A 19,343-nucleotide genomic window follows, 5' to 3' on the forward strand; every position below is an offset into this window, starting at 1 on the left:
GTCTCTGGTCTGCCCAACCCTGTTTCTCCGTGGTTTCTCTGGGTATTTCTGGCTGTTCTGGAACTCACTCTGTAGACTGGGCTCAGACCAGAGATCTGCTTGCCTCTACCTCCTGAGTATGTAGGTAAAAGTTCCCTTGGCCCAGACCATGGTCAGTCCTAAGGGTTTTGCTGGAAGCAGAACTGAGAGGCTCAGATGGTCCTCCACCTTTACTCTTCACATTCCTCAGGCTGCCTCACTCTGGAGTCCTCCAGGGCCCTAATTCAGCATGCAGCCCTCAACCACCCAGGACCCAGCTGGAACCCATTCTATACTTGTGATTTCAGACAGTACTAATGAGTCATGAAATCGATTTTTAAAAGCATAGGCCACAAAAATAAAAATAAAATAAAGGCTCCTGTTTTGTTTTGTTTTGTTTTGTTTGTTCCCTTTTAAAATTAGTTTCACAGCTCCTTACGAGTTCTTGCACTGGTTATGCTCCAACTAGGGAACATGCCCTAAGGGAGGTGGGGAGCTGGGGAACCACCTGCTCTTTGACCGCCCTTGGCCAGGTCTCTAAAGAGCTGGTTAGGATTGCAAGACCAGGTCTTTGCGGCCTTGTTACACCTGACTTGCAGGGCTTTTGGTAACTACAGAGAACCACTCACTTCCATGCAGGTGGTTGTGGTCTCTGTAGCCAGTTTGCCTGGGGCTCCTGGGCTACCAGGTGGCCTCAGACCCTCCAGGTTGGGGTCCCTGGGTCCCTGTAGAATGGCTGGACCTTCAAAGGTGCTCAATGGCGCTTAAGCGCCATTATATTCAATGTTAAAAGGTCTGGAGAAAACCGGTGTCAGTGGCGTATGTCTTTAATCCAGGTACTTAAGAGGCTGGTCTACAGAGTGAGTTCCAGGAAGGCCAGGACAGAGAAACCCTGTCTCGAAAAACAAAACAGATCCCAGGGAGAGCTGCCTCGCTTTCCTTCTTTACCATCCCATGAGAAGCTTAAAACCAGCATCTTGGGACGATTTAGTGTCATGGATGGGTGGTCTCACATGACAGCAGTCTGAGTCTGACACGCCCCACTTCACTTTTCCTACTCCATGGGTCGGCAGCCCGACGTCCATCCTTCCTATGGGGGAAGAAGGCGGAGGCCTATTGCTTAGGTGCCGGTTGGTGGGTACAGTCTTGATTGACAGGGGTATTAGCCAATGACTCTGACGTAAGCGGCTGCTGTTTATGAACGTGCAGATAACGGACAGGCAGCAGTGCAACCGGGGGCCAGTGAGAACTCGCCTGGGCGGGTCTGAGGGCGGGGCTTCCCTAGGGGGCGGGTGTGGGTAGACTTCCAGCGCCAACCCCCCGGAGACTCAGAGCACATCCGGTTTTAGCAGAGCGGGGAAGCTCCGGAGAGGTAGGCTGAGAAGGTACGTGCGAAACTAGGATCGGGCAAACCCGGAGTGAGAGATACGGAGGGAGCAAGCGCGGGAGAGGGTAGTAACTTCCGTTTTCGGACGGATCAGCTCCTTTAGGGAACCCGGCCTGTTCTGCGTCGAGATCGAAGGAAAGCTGGGCGGGGAGGGACGCGGAGGCACTAGTGCCGCGCATGCGCAGCAGCGCCGGCGGGGGCGAGTCTGCGGGGTCTCCCGGGCAGTTGGGCCTGTGTCTGTGGCGAAGGCAGGCCTCTTGGCGACCCTCGCTTGCGCCCCTTTCCCCTCAGCCGAGTTCAGGGCTTGATCAGGGCTTAAACTCGGGACAGGTTCCCCCCACTCCTGACTTTGAGGTAAACGAAAGAGAAAGCTGTGTCGTTATGGCCACCCCGCCCCACCCTGCGATCGCTGCTAGGCTGCTCCTTCTCGGGTTCCTCTGCCTCGCCTGGGTGAGCCGTCGGGGTTGGGGACTTGAGGTAGGCCAGGTTAGGCAGACTGCCCTGTCACGGCGGGCCAGGTGATGTCACATTTCTCTATGACACTCGAGATTCCTTAGTTACTTAGAAGCCAACGGTAGAGGCTGAGGTGAGAAGCCCCGGGCTTGGCCTGGCTCCCCAGCCCCACGGAGCAGCCCCACTCTGATCTGATTGGTTGCCTCTGGACAGGTGAGGTGGCCTTGATTGCTCGGTCCTGAACCCTGGGTGAGTCCCAGAGTCTGCCCCGGAAGGGCGGCGATGGGTACTGTTTTCCTTGGACTGACTTAAAGCCTCTGTCTGATAAGTAGGCTTTGGCTTGCCTGCCTTCGTTTCTTTTCTTTTTTTAAACACCAACAAACAAAAACAAGTTGTCTGGTGCCAGGCCAGGTTGCTTTGCCTGTCCAACCAGGCTTGTGTTGGCCAAACAACAAAACCACTTTGAACTTGAGACTCTCCAGTTACACAAACTACCTGTGAATGTGTAACACTTTGGACGAGCTGACTGCCTGAAACACAGACAAGAATTTTAAGGCTGAAGGTCAATGCCAAACTTTGTAGTTATTTATTAATATTTGTATGTAGTTTATCTTGCGGCTGTATGGGTATCTTAAAGGGAGGTATGGCTCAGGAAGTCCCTGAATTGCTCAATCACGTTTTCATGCCTTCTGCTAACACACTTAAGTCAGTAATTGCTACATTTATTTTCTTTAGTGTGTATTTATTGTCTAATTTGTTTTCTGCTTTAACTTGAACAAGTGGACATTTAGATCCCCTCCGTTTTTTTCCCCCTAGTAGAGAGTGGCTGGAGTCCTTGAGAAACACAACCTGTAACTTAGATCCACTTTTCCTCTTCCATTATTCATGGGAAATCATGTTCCGTACCTGTGTCCTGCTCTCCCTGTCGATCTGAATGAAGCCCTGCTTTCCTGACGACTAGGAAAGGGAGACATTAATTCGGATACTTAGCATTTCCAGTTTTTCCTCCTTGTTACAGATAAAGTTCATGGTCTTGGTAGAAATGCTAAAAAATACATTGTGCAAGGAGCTGACATATGTTCTGGGGAGTTAGGGAACTGCCTTATAGAAAGCATGTTTTCCTGTTGTGGGTGAAATGGGACGGTCAGGAGACCTGAAGCTGGTTCGGTTCTGACTCCCCTGCTTTAACTTTGTGGTGTTGGCCAGATCAGTATTACTGTCGGGTCAGCACCCTGCAGTGAAGTCGTCATGTGTTTCTTATTGAGGAGAGTCAGTAGAACTGGTATTAATCATATGTTATAGTTGAAGAGGGGAGTGAGATTAAGTAAAACTATTTTCTCACGGCTATGTGGTAGAAAAGTCAGGATTTGAAACTCCAGATCTGGTTCTGTTTCCACTGTAACACTCCCTTTAAGAAGAAAAACCTTTAATGCGTGACTCTTTCCTCTTGGACTTAATGTGAAGCTAATGTTGTTGTATTTTGGTGTATACATTTAACATCTAAACTAGCAAGTCAAACACTTTACACATTTAGTTAAATAGTAGGCTGTGAATTACCTGTTCCCCACCTTCTGTTTTGTTAATTCAACCATCTTGAACCCTATCCCTGGACATCCAGAAGGGATCAGGTTGATCCTTATTATCATTGGAGATAATGCACTGACTTGAAGAGTTTCATTTTATTTCATAAACTACCCAAGGGTATTACTCTCCCTCGGGGAACCAGCCACTCATGTTCTCCCTTCTGCGTGCTGGTCCTGTGACTTGGCTGTAGGCTCTGGCATCTGAATGCTCACAGATGCATTCTGGTTCATCCTCTTCTGTTCCCAGAGACTTTCTAACCAAATTTCATGGTAGGACACATTTCCTGAATACACCATTCAAGACTAGAGAGAAGGGATTGCATCTGAGTAGGATCTACTGGGCCAGCTGAGGAAGGGTGACTTGAGCTTGTGGGGCTTGGCTCCCTGGTTAAGAGCACTGCTGCTCTTCCAGTGCCCTTCCCATATGGCAGCTCATAACTGTTCCTAACTCCAGTTCCGTGGCAAATGGCCCCCTGGCTCAGATGCAGGGAAAACACCAGTGCACATAAATGTAAATAAATCTTGAAGTTGCAGGTCTCTTTTGTTCCTGATTTATGCTTGTTCTTTGGGGGGGGAGTGTGTGTGTGGATAAACAGTGGGGAAGGGATTGCTGGCCTCTGATGGAAGATTATGTATTTAGGACAGTGAAACCTTATGCTTCACTTCAGCCAGGGTGTGGTTTTAGAGAAGGAGATTCAGTAGTTTCAGAGTGGGTTCAATTTGAGCTGGACAAACTGGCACACACAACTCTGGAGGCAGAAGCAGTCTGATTTCTGAGTTCAAGGCCAGCCTGCTCTAGGAGTTTTAGAATGGCCAGGGCTATAGAGAGAGAGACTCTGTAGGCATTTCTCCAGCACTGTCTGTCTGGATTCTGAGGCAGTCCTCTCCAGAAACGAATCCAGTGGTAGCTTAACCCCGGGATTTTTGATTCAAGTAAGAGTTCTAGGACTTGGGTCTCCTTGGGACAGCAGCTTTCAAGCTGGCGTTGAACAACCCTTTCACCAGGGTCACAGATATCCTATATATCAGACATTTATATTATAATTCATAACAGTAGTAAAAACACAGTTACGAATTAGCAACAAAAATAATTTTGTGGCTGGCAGTCACCACAGCATGAGGAACTGAGTTAAAGGGTCACAGCATGAGGAAGGCTGAGAACCGCTGTCTTAGGATGGAGGCCCAGCCATAGTTGAAGCAGGATACCTTGGATTTTTTTTGAAATTGACTGACTACTTCCTAGGGTAGCAAGGAAAGCATCGAGCTAATAATGCACTTTAACAAACTTTACCAAGGCGGCTTATCACCTAGTAACCAGGCTGTCTCGGTACCTAGAGCCCTCTGGGGCAAGAGGAACAGTGTGGATGTGTTAGAGGAAAGGTATGCCATTTAAATAAAGGGAGTCGTAACTAGAAGTGGGTTTGATCAAGTTCCTTCACATTTTAGCTTGTTTTCTCATGCTTCTTCCTTATCTATTTAACCTCACTTTCTCCTGTAGAGAAGTATTGCTAAGCCTTCATGATAAAATTACAGTTTTTGTTCAGTGGTGGGCAGGGCCTTTTGCATGCTTTGAAAGCACTCTGCCATGAGCTCCTGTCCTTCAGTGCTGCAGGTTTTGTGTGTGCATGTGCACATTTGGAAGGCATGGCCATTATTAGATAATAGTCTTTTGTTTTAGGACAAGGGTAAAAGGGGTACCTGTAACGGAAACCAGGGATTTAACAAGACTGGATAGGCTTATCTCCCAAGCTAGAGGAGGTCACAGAAATACCTGGCTCTCCTGTGGTGCCGCTGTGCAGTAAACTTGGAAGTTTTTGTTGTGCATTCATGTGTCTCTGTGTGTTTGAATACTGGTGATTGAATGTAGGGCCGGCCTTGATGGCATTAGGCAAGTGACCTGTCACTGAGCCATGCCCTCAGACTGGGGAGTGGTTTTGTTTTTAATAAGTCTCAACTATGAAATCCAGGGCATTGCTGAACCTCCTATCCTAGTCAGCCTTCCAGAATGCCAGGATTAATGGTATGTTTCTCCCAGCTCTTGCTTTTTGTTGTGTAATTTGGAGTGGCTTTGGCAGGAGGCTGGCCCTGTTAACCACAGTTTTGGTGACACTTCAGCAAAGCTATAGCACTATGTGCGTGACAGAATTTGCTAGATTCTGTTAATTCTGTTCCTGCTGCCTTAAAGATAGCAGCATAAAGCTGAACAGTTGTGGGAGGCAGAGGCAGGCGGATGTCTTGAGTTCGAGGCCAGCCTGGTCTGCAGAGCTAGTTCCAGGACACACAGAGCCACACAGAGAAGCCCTGTGTCTTGAATCCTCCCCTTCACCCTCCCCCCCCCAAAAAAAAGATACAAGCATAAAATGAGGCATATAGTCAAAGGGTATTGATTGTAACTAAAACATGTGAACATTTCTTTTTCTTATATATGCAGTATAAGCAAATTTCCTATGACCCCAGGAGGCACTGCCATTTAATTTTGTGTAGATAATCTCATGCTACTTCAAGACTTTTTTTCTAAAACTAGGGATCTGTTTCTAGGTTTCTGTATAAATTAGAGCTTATGATGAGATATGTCAGTGATTTTCTTTTTTACGACTAAGCTTCACAGCCGGGCATGGTGGTGCACGCCTTTAATCCCAGCACTCGGGAGGCAGGGGCAGCTGGATTTCTGAGTTCGAGGCCAGCCTGTTCTACAGAGTGAGTTCCAGGACAGCCAGAGCTACACAGAGAAAGCCTGTCTCGAAAAACCAAACCAAAAAAAAAAAAAAAAGACTAAGCTTCACTAGCCCAGGCTACCCCTCAAAGTTAAATTTATCCTGGCTCTGTCTCCCAAGTGCTGATATTACAGAGCCGCGCCACCATGCCTGAGTTGTTGGTTTCTGTAATAGTCGTCGTTGTATATCAGAGAACTGTAGTGAACTTTGGGGCCGTTTGGACCACATACAGTGGGGTAGTTTTTTGTTTTTGTTTTTTTTTGTAGTATCTGGCATTGAACCTAGGGCTTTACTTGTGCTAGGCAAGTGAGCTATACTCCAGCCCAGTCCAGGCATGGCAGCTTGCACCTTGAAGGCAAACACAGTTGAATTTCTTTTGTAAGTTCCAGGCCAGCCAGGGCTACATAGTGACTCTGTCTCAAAAACACAAACGTAACCTCTAGGGAGCATTTTGTCTCTGATTATATTTTTATTCTTGATAATTTGGAACAGCTCTGGAGCAAAATCACATTCCTTCTTCTGAGATCTGCTTTTCCCCATTTTAACATTTCCAAAAATTAAATATGACATGGGACTGGCGAGATGGCTCAGCGGCTAAGAGCACTGACTGCTCTTCCAAGGGTCCTGAGTTCAAATCCCAGTAACCACATGGTGGCTCACAACCACCCATAATGAGATCTGATGCCCTCTTCTGGTGCATCTGAAGTCAGTTACAGTGTACTTATGTATAATAATAAATAAATCTTTTTTAAAAATGTGTATATTAAGTATATACATTACTACTTAAAAAGTTTAGAAGTTTTATTACTGTGTGTCTGTACATGATGTGTGTGGCTGTGGGTGTGTGCATGACCTAGCATGTATGTGGAGGCCAGAGGAGAACATGAGAGTCAGCACTCTTCATTTACTGTGGGACGTGGGGTGGGACCCAGTCCTCAGACTGCAAAGCAAGTGCTCTTACCTGTGAGCCATCTCCCAGCCCTTCATTGCCCTCCCGCCCCTCTGTAACAGTATTAAACTTGCTGTAGTTAACATATTTCATTTAAATATTGACGTAGTCTGGATGTGGTGGTTATGCCTTCAATCCTAGCACTCAGTAGGCACAGGCAGGCAGGTGGATCTCTGAGTTTGAGGTTAGCCCGGTCCACAAAGCAAGTTCTAGGACAGCTAGGGAAACACAGAGAAACCCTCAGGATGAAAGGTTTGGCTGCTGTGTAATGAGACTGCATTTCACAGTGATGCCCGAGGAGGACGGGTGGTGTGTGTGACTTAGTAAGTCAAGTACAACTGAGTGCTTGGAATGCTCATCCTTACCCACAGGCCTCCTCTTTGTCTTACTTTTTTTTTTTTTTTTTAACCATGTGAGTGTTTTGTGTGCCTTGTAACCTCGGGGGTTAGGAGAGGGCATGGCATCCCCTGGAACTGGGCTGATGCTGTAGGCTGACATGTGGGTGCTAGTCCTGGTCCTGGGAAAGAGCAGCCAGTGCTCTTACCTGCTGATCCTCTTCAGCCCCTGCCTTGAAAGCACCAGAAAGAGGCAGGCGGTACCTTCTGGAACATGCCAAAGAGCACCTGGGAAAGAAGAGTTCTTTGTGCCCTGTCAGTTTCCCCTCAGAGGGGTCTGATTACATGAGTATTGCCCCTTTCTGACTAACAATCCCCTGGGTATCTTAGGTCCCCTCCCCTGCTGGTGTTTGAAATTGGAAGCAGGATGTAAGGTAGCACTTGGACTGTGTGAGCTGAGAAACTTGACTGTAGGTTGCAGGTTCTCCCTGGGGATGTCATTAGCAGTGTTAATGGAAGCCTTACGGACACTTTCCAGTCGCTGGATTGTCCCATCCTGTAAGTGTGCTCTCTGGAGAGTGAACTCATCGTGGTTGTGGAAGACTGCTTGGCCTTGCAACAGCCTGCAATAGTTGCACCATCTGGACCAAGAGGGCGCAGAGGCCGGGGACTCAGAGAGGAGAGCAGCAGCTGGAGTGGGTTTTGCAGCTTCTCCAGATCTGCTCTTACTTAGAAACTAAGAGTCAAGGTAAGCAGGTTGGGATGAGAAGGCCAGCCGTAACCTGTGAGGGGAGAGAGCCTTGGTGTGATGACAGAGAACTGTAAAAATGCGGCTTTCTGCTGCTCCACGATTCCTCAGAGCTTGACTTTACAATTGTAACTTTGATTGCAGGGTAATGGTTCTTCCCCTTTCCCCATCCCCCTTTTTGGCAGATTAGGAATAGAGTGGGTGTTGTGTTTAGTAAGAACTGGAGTCGGGTATATTTAGAAAAGATAAAAGCTCTTGATTGGATCTGACTGTTTGGGATTGCATGAGAGAGAGGAGCAACATTTAATCTGGCTTTCTGGTATTGGCGTGATGCAACCTGGATGTGGCTCGGTTGGGTTTTGGGTTTTGCTTTTACACTTCTGGGGTGGTGTGGGAGGCAGTAACACTGCCCACATGCTTGCCTCCCCAAGGGTCACGGTGGGAAGGGGGTGGGTGGTAGATGCCCTGCTTTGATTCTGAAGTGCCGCCTAACATTGGGACTGTTGGGAAAACTGGAATAAGGTCTGTACTCAGGGATAACACTGCATCATCATTTTCTGATTTTGATGAGTTTTCAGGATATACACACTTAAATATTAGAGCATCATGCATACCACTTAGGAAACATATTTTAAGTCTTTATGTTAAATATTGCTCTGTATGGAGGAGGGGAAAAGTAGATATTAACATTTAGGAACTCTAAGTGGGCTGAAGAGGTGGCTCAGTGGCTAATGTTTCCCATTTAAGTCCTCAGAACCATGTAAAAGCCAAGCATGGACGGGGAGACAATAAGGCAGAGACAATAAAATCCCTAGAAGCTCACAGGCCAGCACACCTGTTGCATACAGAAGTGAGAACAAAATGACTCTCAAAGTGAGGGGAGGCCCAAGGCCATCATCCTCTGATCTCAGCGAGCATGCTGTGGCAAGCACATGTCCACTGTCCCACACATACAATTGAGAGAGCACACACACACAAACTCACACAAGAATATAAGGGAGTATGTATATGATTACAGTCTTAAGATTCCAAGGAAGCCAGGCATGGTGGGGCAAGCCTTTAATCCCAGCACTTGGGAGACGCAGGCAAGCAGAGCTGAGTTCAAGGGTAGCCTCGACTACATAGCAAGATCCAGTCTAGTCAGAGCCTCTAGTAAGATCCTGTGTTAGACAAACAAACAGAAAGGTTTGGAGGGAGCAGGAGAGGTGACTCAGTGTTAAGAGTGTTTGCAGCTCTTACAGAAGCTCTGTCTGGTTACCAGTACCCATATTAGGTGACTCATAATCTCCTATGACTGCAGTTGTCTGACCTCCTTGGGCACTAGGTGCATGTGGTGCTCACATGCTCATATATTCGTGTGTGTACATACATATGCATATATGCATCCATCCATCCATGTATTCACATGTGCATGTGCCCGCGCGCGCACGCACACACACACAAACAAAATAAAACAATAAAATTATGCCAGTTAGAACTCTATAGTGAGGCCATGTCTGAAATAAGTAAGTAAATGCCCTTAATCTTTAAGGTTTCTTTTCTGAGTGAGTTCTCTAGTATCTTGAAGCAACAGCATAATTGTTCCAAGGCTATGGAAGCCCTTAGCTGTGCAATCCTTGAGTTCAGTCCTTGACACCCGGTGCTGCCTGTGGAGGGTGAAAACTCGCTCCCACACGTTGACCTCTGATTTCATACAACACTCTCACTCGTGTGGACCTCCACACTCAAAGAATTAAAAACCAGAAACAACAAAAAGAAGGCCCTCGTGGTAGTAGGTTCCTTTAACTAGATTGCTAATTGAAAATTTCTCTTATAAACTGTCTTTTTCAAGGATGAATTTGTTCTTTAGAAATCAAATGATGGTAAAATACTTTTAGAGAGACGTTTCATGTCTTTTTGAAGAGTGATGAGGAACTTTTAGTTTTTCAAGACTTGTATACTGATTTGTTCTGTTTTTGTTTTCTTGTTTTTTTAAATAAGAAAGGCGCCTGTGCTCTCGAGTGTCTTCATGTCTATAAATGAGCTTTTTTTTATTCCCAGCAGAGGCTGTGCTGAACAGACTTTGGAGCCATGAATATATTTGATCGGAAGATCAACTTTGATGCCCTCTTAAAATTTTCCCACATGTAAGTGTTTTAAGCTTGCTGTAAGTGTTTTAAGCTTGCTGTGGCCCTTGCATTTCTGGTCGCACCTAGCTCTTTTATATGCATCCGTAACAAATTGTCCAGATTCCAGAGAAGCCGAGCGTGAGTAGTCAGGGTCTGGGGATGCTGGGTAGTCTCTGGCAAGTCATTGGCTCTGGTTTGGTTACTCGGTGCTCATGTATTTTGAGTTTGGGCTCTTCTCAGGCATTTAAAAATTCTGTTAACTCATTTTCCAAAGTATTATTATTATTATTATTATTATTATTATTATTATTATTATATTTCTTCCCAAAGTATCTCAAACTGTTCATAATATAGCTTTCACTTATTCCTCTGGCAAAGGAGAGATAGAAATAATTGGAGCTTAGATGAGTACATCCATGCAAAAATGATGTATTATAAACACTCTTTCCTAGAACTCCCTCAACACAGCAGCACCTAAAGAAGGTCTATGCCAGTTTTGCACTATGTATGTTTGTGGCGGCGGCAGGGGCCTATGTCCATGTGGTCACACACTTCATCCAGGTAAGTTTGTTTGTTTGTTTGTTTCATTCCTTCCTTCCTTCAGAGTTTTCTCTGGGTATAACAGCACTGACTCCAATAGTGCAGCCTATTTATTTCTAGGTCCCTCTTTAATAGCTTTATCAGTAGTTTGACTTCAGAACTCAGCCATCCAGTAGTTGAGGACATTATTAAACCATTTGAGTTTATTGGTAACTGTTGCCCTCTAGTCACTCAGTGAACACAGCAGTCTCTTCCGCTGGGCACTTGACCCTGAAGGTATATGGCTGGTGTCGGCTGATACACAAGACTCCATCCTCAGCTTGCACTGGGTGCTGGTACTCCGTGGCATGGTGCTGCCCACCTTTGCACTGGGTGCTGGTACTCTGTGGCACGGTGCTGCCCCACCTTTTCTTTGTTGCCTCAGTGACTGTGGAGCACTTGGAACCAGTTATACAGTTAGTTGTCAGAAGAGGCAAGATTGGTACTTGTGCTGGGCAGTGGTGGCTCACGCCTTTAGTCCCAGGACTTGGGAGGCAGAGGCAGGCAGATTTCTGAGTTCGAGGTCAGCCTGATTTACAGAAATGAGTTCCAGGACAGCCAGGGCTACACACAGAAACCCTATCTTTTTTTTTTTTTAAAAATTTATTTATTATATGTAAGTACACTGTAGCTGTCTTCAGACACTCCAGAAGAGGGCATCAGATCTTGTTACGGATGGTTATGAGCCACCATGTGGTTGCTGGGATTTGAACTCCGGACCTTCGGAAGAGTGATCGGGTGCTCTTACCCACTGAGCCATCTCACCAGCCCCCAGAAACCCTATCTTGAAAAACAAACAAAAAAAAAACAAAAAAAAAAGATTGGGACTTGTATAGATTTGATCCATTTAATTATCTTCATGCCTGGGTGAAACCTTCAACGACTCACTGTCTCACAGAAGAGTTTGGGTTTGATCAGCAGATGTAGAAGGTACTTTTTTTTTTTAAAGATTTTATTTATTTTATATATATGAGTACACTGTAGCTGTACGGATGGTTGTGAGCCACCATTTGGTTGCTGGGAATTGAACTCAGGACCTTTAGAAGAGCAGTCAGTGCTCTTAACCACCAAGCCATCTCTTCAGCCCCGAAGGTACATTTTTTATTTTTAAAGAATAACCAAGAGGTTTGAAGTTTGCTAGCAGCCCAGCTGTGGAGTTGCTGTTTTCAGCGTAGGTCCAGAGGTGTGTTCATGTTGGCGTCTGCCCCTGTCTTGGACTCTCCTGCAAGGGTTATAAGAAAATGGTTCTAGGCACTCAGAAGGGCAAGGTTTGGACTCTTTGAGTTCAAAGCAAGCTCTAAGTTGCTTTGTTTTCTGGTTGTGTGTTGTTTGAAGTCATGAGGGTTCGAGTACTCTCGGATCACTGCTCAGCACTGTTTGCAGACATGTAAAGTGGCATGGCAGTGGTGGCTCAGAACATGCTTCACTCACACGTTCCTTTCACAGACTCCGTGCCCACTTTGTGCTTTTTCATGTGCTGGGAATTGAACCCAGGGCTTCATCCGTGCTTCCTATCACTGAGCTGCACACCAGCCTGGTGTGTACTCTTAGATAAGCTGCCTCTTATATAGTCCTGGCTGTAAGTCCTGCCTGCTTCTGCCTCCCAAGTGTTGCGATTAAAGGCGTATATCACCATGACCTGCCCCGTTTTATGTTTTTGTTGCTGATTTTACCAAAAACAACCTGGTGCTGAAGTGCTATCTAGTATGATGGTTGATTGACTTTGGGGAGAAACTATGTTTGTTTTAATCAGTTCTGGGAATCAACAATATATGGCGACTAATTGTCTTTAGAAAGAAACACATACAGCAAGGCTGTGCCTTAATCATTTGTCACTGTGACCAGAGCATTGTAGAAACCTGTTTCCCGGAGCACAGTCCACTTGGACTTAGGACTGTTCTCAGCAGTGAGAAGGGAGCTGTGCCTCTAAGGGCAAGACCTTCAGGGCCACTGATCACCTCAGTGAGTCCTCTTAATACCTGTGGGCAGGATTTCTTTTAAAAGAAATTATTTTAGTCAACAAAACTAATGTTACTGTAAGAAATTCAAAAGTAGCTGAGCGATTTTAAACCCAGAAGATAGTAGTGTGTGTGTGTGTGTGTGTGTGTGTGTGTGTGTGATGCCAGCACCGCAGAACAGAGGCAGCAGGACCCCAAGAACACCCCCCACTGCCTGTCTTCCATAATCCATCAGCCATGAGGATGTGCGCACACAGCTGAGCCCTGGGGATCAAATAGCGCAGGTCATCAGGTGATTCTTCGGGTTTCCCCTTTTCCTTTAAGTGGACAAAAGGGGTCATTTCTGCTTGTGACAGATGCATGTCTGTCCAGCACTCCTTGGTTTGGTTTGAGTAGTTCTGTAATTGATGGACCACAAAGAGCCTTTGGCATCATCAGCTGTGGTCTTAGCCATCCCCTTCAAGGCTTCTGGTTTCCCCACCCCTCGCTCTGAGAACACACTACTTTTTTTTTTTCCTGGGTGAAGAAGCAGATGTTAGCAATGTCAGATGAGCGTTTAAACATGTAAATGTGAGTCTTTGAACTACTTTATTTTTTGGCCGGCTCCGACAGGCTGGCCTACTCTCCGCCCTGGGCTCCCTGGCCTTGATGATTTGGCTGATGGCAACACCTCACAGCCATGAGACTGAGCAAAAGAGACTGGGACTTCTCGCTGGCTTCGCCTTCCTCACAGGTATGTGAGCAGTGTCTCATGGGCAGGAGAAGGTGCTAGTATTAACTCTGACTGGCACATATTTTTTTGTCTTTGTACAAATCCTTCACGGCAGCTCTCTGTAGTTTCCCTAACCTCCACTCCATTGCTATGGTTTCCCATCGCGGACTCCTTGCTCTGTGCTCGCCAGTAGTAGGCTTGCATTGGAGGTTGGCTGGCTGCTTGCTGGGCTGTGTACTCTTCCTTTGTTTGATGTGGCTCCGCCTTGCATAGACAGTTAAGCAGCTTCTAGCTAGTACTTTGTAGCTAGCAACTATGATTTATTTTTATATATTAAAAAAAGGATCACCGGGCGTGGTGGCGCATGCCTTTAATCCCAGTACTTGGGAGACAGAGGCAGGCGGATTTCTGAGTTCGAGGACAGCCTGGTCTACAAAGTGAGTTCCAGGACAGCCAGAGCTATACAGAGAAACCCTGCCTCGAAAACCAAAAAAAAAAAAAAAAAAAGGATGCTTAAATGAATGAGGTTCATGACTTTTTAAATGGTAGACATGAACTAAGAGAGAATCTAGGCAAAAGTTTATCTCTTGCTGGGTGTGGTGGCACACGTAGGCAGATATCTGTGAGTTCGAGGCTAGCCAGAGCTGCAGAGCAAGTTTCAGGACAACCAGGGCTACACAGAGAATCCCTGTCTGAGGAAAGAAAAAAGTTCATCTTTTTTAAAATTCTCATGAGAGGAAAGCAGTCCGGAGCTATATAGTAAAGCACTTTAAAGGCAGCGCGCTGGTTCATACCAGGCTCTCACTGCTCGTCTAATCTGTATGGTGTTAAGGGAATCTTAGATAGGAAGAAACTTAGGAATTAAGACTTAGGGTTCAGGGAACTCTAGTCTTTAAGGTCTTAGGGGTTGGTTATCAGAAGAGGAAATAACCAGCATAGAAGCGTTGGCTGGGACAGCTGCTTTCCTGTTGCCAAGTGACGTACTGCACAGCTGGTCTGGTTGCCCTTTACTGCCAGGGGCTGATCCTGCGGGCTGTGAGGGCTGCATGGCTGCCGCCCTGCCACCCTGCCTGCTTTTGTCCTGTTCTCTGTTCTCAAAGATACATTTGACATTTTTGCCTTTTCCTTTCTCATTTCTAGTCTTCCTGAAGACGTGCATGGTTTTGAGCTCAGAGACAGATATATCAGTTAATTTAGTTATATATTCCCTTAAAAGGAGGGAAGGGTGGAGTGAAGCGATGTTTGGGCTCCTGTGCTGTGTTTGTGATGAGCATGAGCCTGTGCCCAGGCTTTGGATGAGGCTCTTCAGAACTGACTGGGATCTGTGTTCTGGGGATTTGCTTCTAGGAGTCGGCCTGGGACCTGCCCTGGAGCTGTGCATTGCTGTCAACCCCAGGTAACTGTATTGTCTGTCTGTACACCTTTGTGATGTGCCTTCTAAAAGCAGGTCATGTGACTGTAGCTCCCATTCTCGGCCTTTCCTTCACAGCATCCTCCCCACGGCCTTCATGGGCACAGCCATGATCTTCACCTGCTTCAGCCTGAGTGCCCTGTACGCCCGGCGCCGGAGCTACCTGTTTTTGGGAGGTATGGACTGGAAATGTTAGGCTGCAGGCTCACTCGGCTGTGTTTTCTACCTCGGGTCTTTTGGGTGAAATTAAAAGCCTTCATTTGGGGAGAGGTTAGAAATGGCCTTGATACCAGGCGTGGTGGCGCACGCCTTTAATCCCAGCACTTGGGAGGCAGAGGCAGGCGGATTTCTGAGTTCGAGGCCAGCCTGGTCTACCAAGTGAGTTCCAGGACAGCCAGGGCTATACAGGAAAACCCTGTCTTGAAAAACCAAAAAAAAAAAAAAAAAAAGAAAGAAAGAAAAAAAAGAAATGGCCTTGATGTGATTATTTGTGCCCTGCTTCTTGGCTTTTCTCATGGCAGCCTTTGCCGTGTCTTCCAGGTATCTTGATGTCAGCCATGAGTCTCATGCTCCTGTCCTCTCTGGGGAACCTTTTCTTTGGCTCCATTTGGCTGTTCCAGGTGAGATTTATAGAGAACTTTGCATCAGCCTTCACCTCGTGCACTTTGCTTACCTAACTCTTACATTGAAAGAGGTGAACCCTCTAGAACGCTCACTTTGGGCAGTGCCCTTTAGAACTTCAGAGCCTTTATAGAACAGCCTCTGCCTCAGCGAGAAGACGAGTGGTTAGCAGCTAGGAGCCAGTTAGAACAGGTTTTACTCTTCAGATTGGTGACCCCAAGGCATGAGAGCAGTGGTGTGGTTTTCATGGACTTCCGGGTAGTGTGTGATGTATTTGCAAGTTGGTTGTTTTTCCACTGCACCAACTACCACGTGTGACTTCATCTCTTGGCTTTTGTTAGGCAAACCTGTACCTGGGGCTGCTGGTCATGTGCGGCTTTGTCCTCTTTGATACTCAGCTCATTATTGAGAAGGCTGAGCACGGAGATAAGGATTACATCTGGTAAGTGTGAGACCCGCTCTGCCTGGCAAGCACAGGTTGAGACACACGCTCCATCCCATAACCGTACATCACCGTGAGTGAACTCACTGTGTAGCTAAGGATGACCTGGAATTTCTGATCCTCCGCTTCTGTGCGCCGGGATTAAAGGGATACACCAGCAGTTTATGCAGTGCTGGGGATTAAAGACAGGGCATGGTCAGTGCTGGGCAAGCACTCTCTGGACACGCGGGGCTGACCCCCGCAGGCCAAGCAGACTGCCGCTGAGCTCCACCCCAGCAGGGCACAGTGTCCCCAGCCTCCCTCTCCAGGCAGCCAGGAGTTTATTTCCCGGGGTACTGAGAGGCATGCCTGACAAGGTAGAGGACACGGGTGTTGGTAGTGGGTTTACTGAGTTGAAAAGGATCCTGGCTGTTTGTTGGGTAGGGCGGGTGGGTTGGAGCCCAGGTTGGGCGGCTCCCCGGAGGTTGCTGGAGGAGGGCGGGAGGTGTGGAGAATGAAGTGAGTGGCTTCTGTCTTTCAGGCACTGCATTGACCTCTTCCTAGACTTCGTTACCCTCTTCAGGAAGCTCATGTTGATCCTGGCCTTCAATGAGAAGGTGAGTCAGCCTGCAGCCTGCGCAGGAGAGGGGCTTCTGCCAACCTCTGTGTGGATGGGCAATCTGGAGAAGTGGGCGGTACAGCTTAGAACAGAAATCTATGGGAGGCAGGCCCCTCATGCAGGGGGACACCACAGGTCTGTGCTAATGGAGGAAAAGACCCTCCTTAAATCTTAACCTGATCCCGAGGTGAGTTTCAGTGGCAGGTAGCTGTGGTGTGAAAGCAGCGCAGCTCCTTAGGAGGGATTGAAGGGTACAGAGGTTGTCAGGACTCAGAAAAGGGTGTTACAGAGAACTGTAGTGGCAGCTGTTGTTTCGTGAATGTCAGAAGTGGATCCGTTTATCCATTTGTTAATTTCTTTCAATTTTTTAAAAAATATTTTTGTTCGGTTTGTTTTTGGACAAGGTTTCTCTGTGTAGCCCTGGCTGACCTGGAACTCGCTTTGTAGACCAGGCTGGTCTCAAACTCTGAGATCTGCCTGCCTCTGCCTCCCGAGTGCTGGGATTTAAAGGTATAAACCACTGCCCTGAGTTTTTAAAGACTTTTTTTTTTTTTTTTTTTTTTTGTGAACATGCATGAGTGCCTGCATGTATTATACATGTCTACTGCGTGCACTGGACTCCCTGGAACTGGAGTTAGAATTGGAAGCTGCAGTGTGGGTGCCGGCAATGAAACCTAGTTCTGCCAGGCAGCCAGTACTTCTAACCGCTGCTTACCTCTCCAGCCCCATCTTAGTTCTTAATCTTATTTTTGTTGATCTTAATTCTTTTCCCCAAAACTAGTTTAATAGTCACGACAGTCCAACAGTAGAGGAACCTTTGAGCTTTCATTTATAAATCTAATTTAGGAATACCAGGCAGTGAACGCATGGAGGTGATGAGCTTGCTGGTTCTGTGTGGGCTGGGCCCAGGGAAGCTGTGTGGTTGGCTCTCTCAGCTGCTGCCCCTGGTGTCCTGTTCTGGACACACGCCGAGAGGGTTGGAAGGGCTCCTTCATGCTGAGGGCTCGTCTCTCCGCACCCTTGGCTGACGCTCACGCATATGGGTTTGTATGTCAGAAGCAAACTACCGAGCTAATTTCTTCATTTGTAGGACAAGAAGAAAGAAAAGAAGTGACCTACCGGCCATCAGCCTTCCCCAGCTCACCTTCTCTCCCTTCCCCACCCTGTTTCTTTGCACACATCACAGGTGTTGTGTTCTATGAATGAAAAGCATCAGGAAAGCTTTTGTACTTTGTGGTTTTCTCTATTTTGAAATTTTTTGATCAAAAAACTGATTAGTGAATATAGTTTGGAGTTTGGCTTCGTGTCCTGGGTTCTTCCCCGCCCCTTTTCTGTCAGCCCATCACAGCCACTTGCTCTGCTCAGGCAGCCATGCACCAGAAGAAGTTAGAGTGGAAAAGTGCTGAGCCGCCGCAGACGGACCCCTGCTACTGACTGGACCCTCTCTGGCCCTGTGGCTCAGTTCTCACAGGTACAGTGAGACTGGGCAGCGAGGGGTTTGCCTGCCCCGAGGCCTGTGCCAGGCCTGCTGCTGCTGAGTGGACTCTGTGGATGCTTCCTTCCTTTGCTGCCTAGTGGAGTCTGGCACACACCTTTCTGCCTTGCCATGATGAGATGTAGATTTGTGGGTGCTCTCTCCCACTCCTGAGCAGCCCTCAGGGAACCACCTGCTTTCCATCTGTGGGGTGAGAGGCTTGAGTATGGGAAGCGCTCGCTCTGAGTGTGTGTGGCAAGGTGGAGACAACAATTCCAAGGTTCCCTATTGTGTTTTTCTTTGTTGGTTCTTAAAATTTTCAACCTTTGTTACTGATGGGCCTTCACTAGGTGGCTGTGGTTAAAGTCTTGGGGAGAGGCTAGGAAAGGAGACCGGCTGAGGCTCAGGGCTAATCGTACTGAGTAAGGACTGCAGCTCTTGGTGACCGTGCGGGGCCGGTGAGGTGGGACTGGTGACTCTCAGAAGCTTTTCAGTGCATTTTTGTCTGTCTGCCTGGTCACGATCCGGGAGGTCGGCAGAGCTGTGAGGTAGCAGTCGCTCACAGATGCACTTCACTTATTGGGTTTGTTGACCAGTTTCCAGAAATTTTTGGTCTTTTGGGCAGAAGCCTGTTGACCAAACTGTGGGCCACCACAGTCTGCACAGAAAGGTGGCACCCGGAGTGGTTGTGGCCCTTGCTACCAAGCCACTGGCAGCCCATTCCCAGTGGGATGGAGGTTTGGCTTTCTTTGCTCAGAGCCAGTGCAGTTGACACAGTGACCACTGGGTCACTGCCCCATGAGACTGCACTGGACTGGTGCAGCCAGAGTGACGCTGTGCAGAGATGCTGCCGCCCTGCCTGCCTGGTGCCTCCCGCTGGCCTGAGCTTACTAAGGGATGGCAGTAGCTCCCCAGGAAAACAATACCGCGAGCCCTTGGGACCTGACTGAGTTCCACCTCCTGAAGCCAGACTCCACCTCTTGTGCTTTTTTGCTTGGGAAAAAGGAGTTTTTCTTTAGAAACAGTGCCAAGAATGATAAAGATATAAACTACTTTTAACTAAGATGCCTAACAGGCTTTTAACACAGGTGTCCTTGTCATCTCCACTCTGTCCCGGTCTCTGCCCCAGCTCAGGCTGCGTTCTCTAACTCATACTGTGAAGACAACTGTGTTTTTGATTAAAAAAATATATCTACATAGTCTTAATTTGTAAAAAATAAAGAAAATTCCTTAACCTTTGCGGGTGTCTCAGT

At 47.3% G+C, this 19,343-nt stretch overlaps 1 protein-coding gene across 4 annotated transcripts; it reads left to right on the plus strand.

Annotated features, from left to right (window-relative positions):
* The first annotated feature begins 1,316 nt into the window (after positions 1–1,316).
* Tmbim6 (transmembrane BAX inhibitor motif containing 6) lies at positions 1,317–19,330 on the plus strand. Of its 4 annotated transcripts, none has more exons than XM_029548157.1 (11): positions 1,365–1,403; positions 7,978–8,187; positions 10,228–10,313; positions 10,748–10,856; positions 13,445–13,565; positions 14,892–14,940; positions 15,034–15,131; positions 15,496–15,575; positions 15,918–16,018; positions 16,539–16,614; positions 17,707–19,330. In XM_029548157.1, the coding sequence occupies exons 3-11, from the start codon at positions 10,258–10,260 to the stop codon at positions 17,728–17,730; spliced, it is 714 nt and encodes a 237-aa protein (XP_029404017.1). In that variant the 5' UTR covers positions 1,365–1,403; positions 7,978–8,187; positions 10,228–10,257; the 3' UTR covers positions 17,731–19,330. The 4 variants fall into 4 exon arrangements, with proteins under 4 accessions (XP_029404016.1, XP_021072577.1, XP_029404017.1 ...); XM_029548158.1 differs by having other exon boundaries at positions 10,231–10,313; XM_029548156.1 differs by lacking the exon at positions 7,978–8,187 and having other exon boundaries at positions 1,317–1,403; positions 10,231–10,313.
* The last annotated feature ends 13 nt before the right edge of the window (positions 19,331–19,343 follow it).

The sequence above is a fragment of the Mus pahari genome, chromosome 17 (genome assembly GCF_900095145.1).
Source record: "Mus pahari chromosome 17, PAHARI_EIJ_v1.1, whole genome shotgun sequence".
NCBI classification, from domain to species: Eukaryota; Metazoa; Chordata; class Mammalia; order Rodentia; family Muridae; genus Mus; species Mus pahari.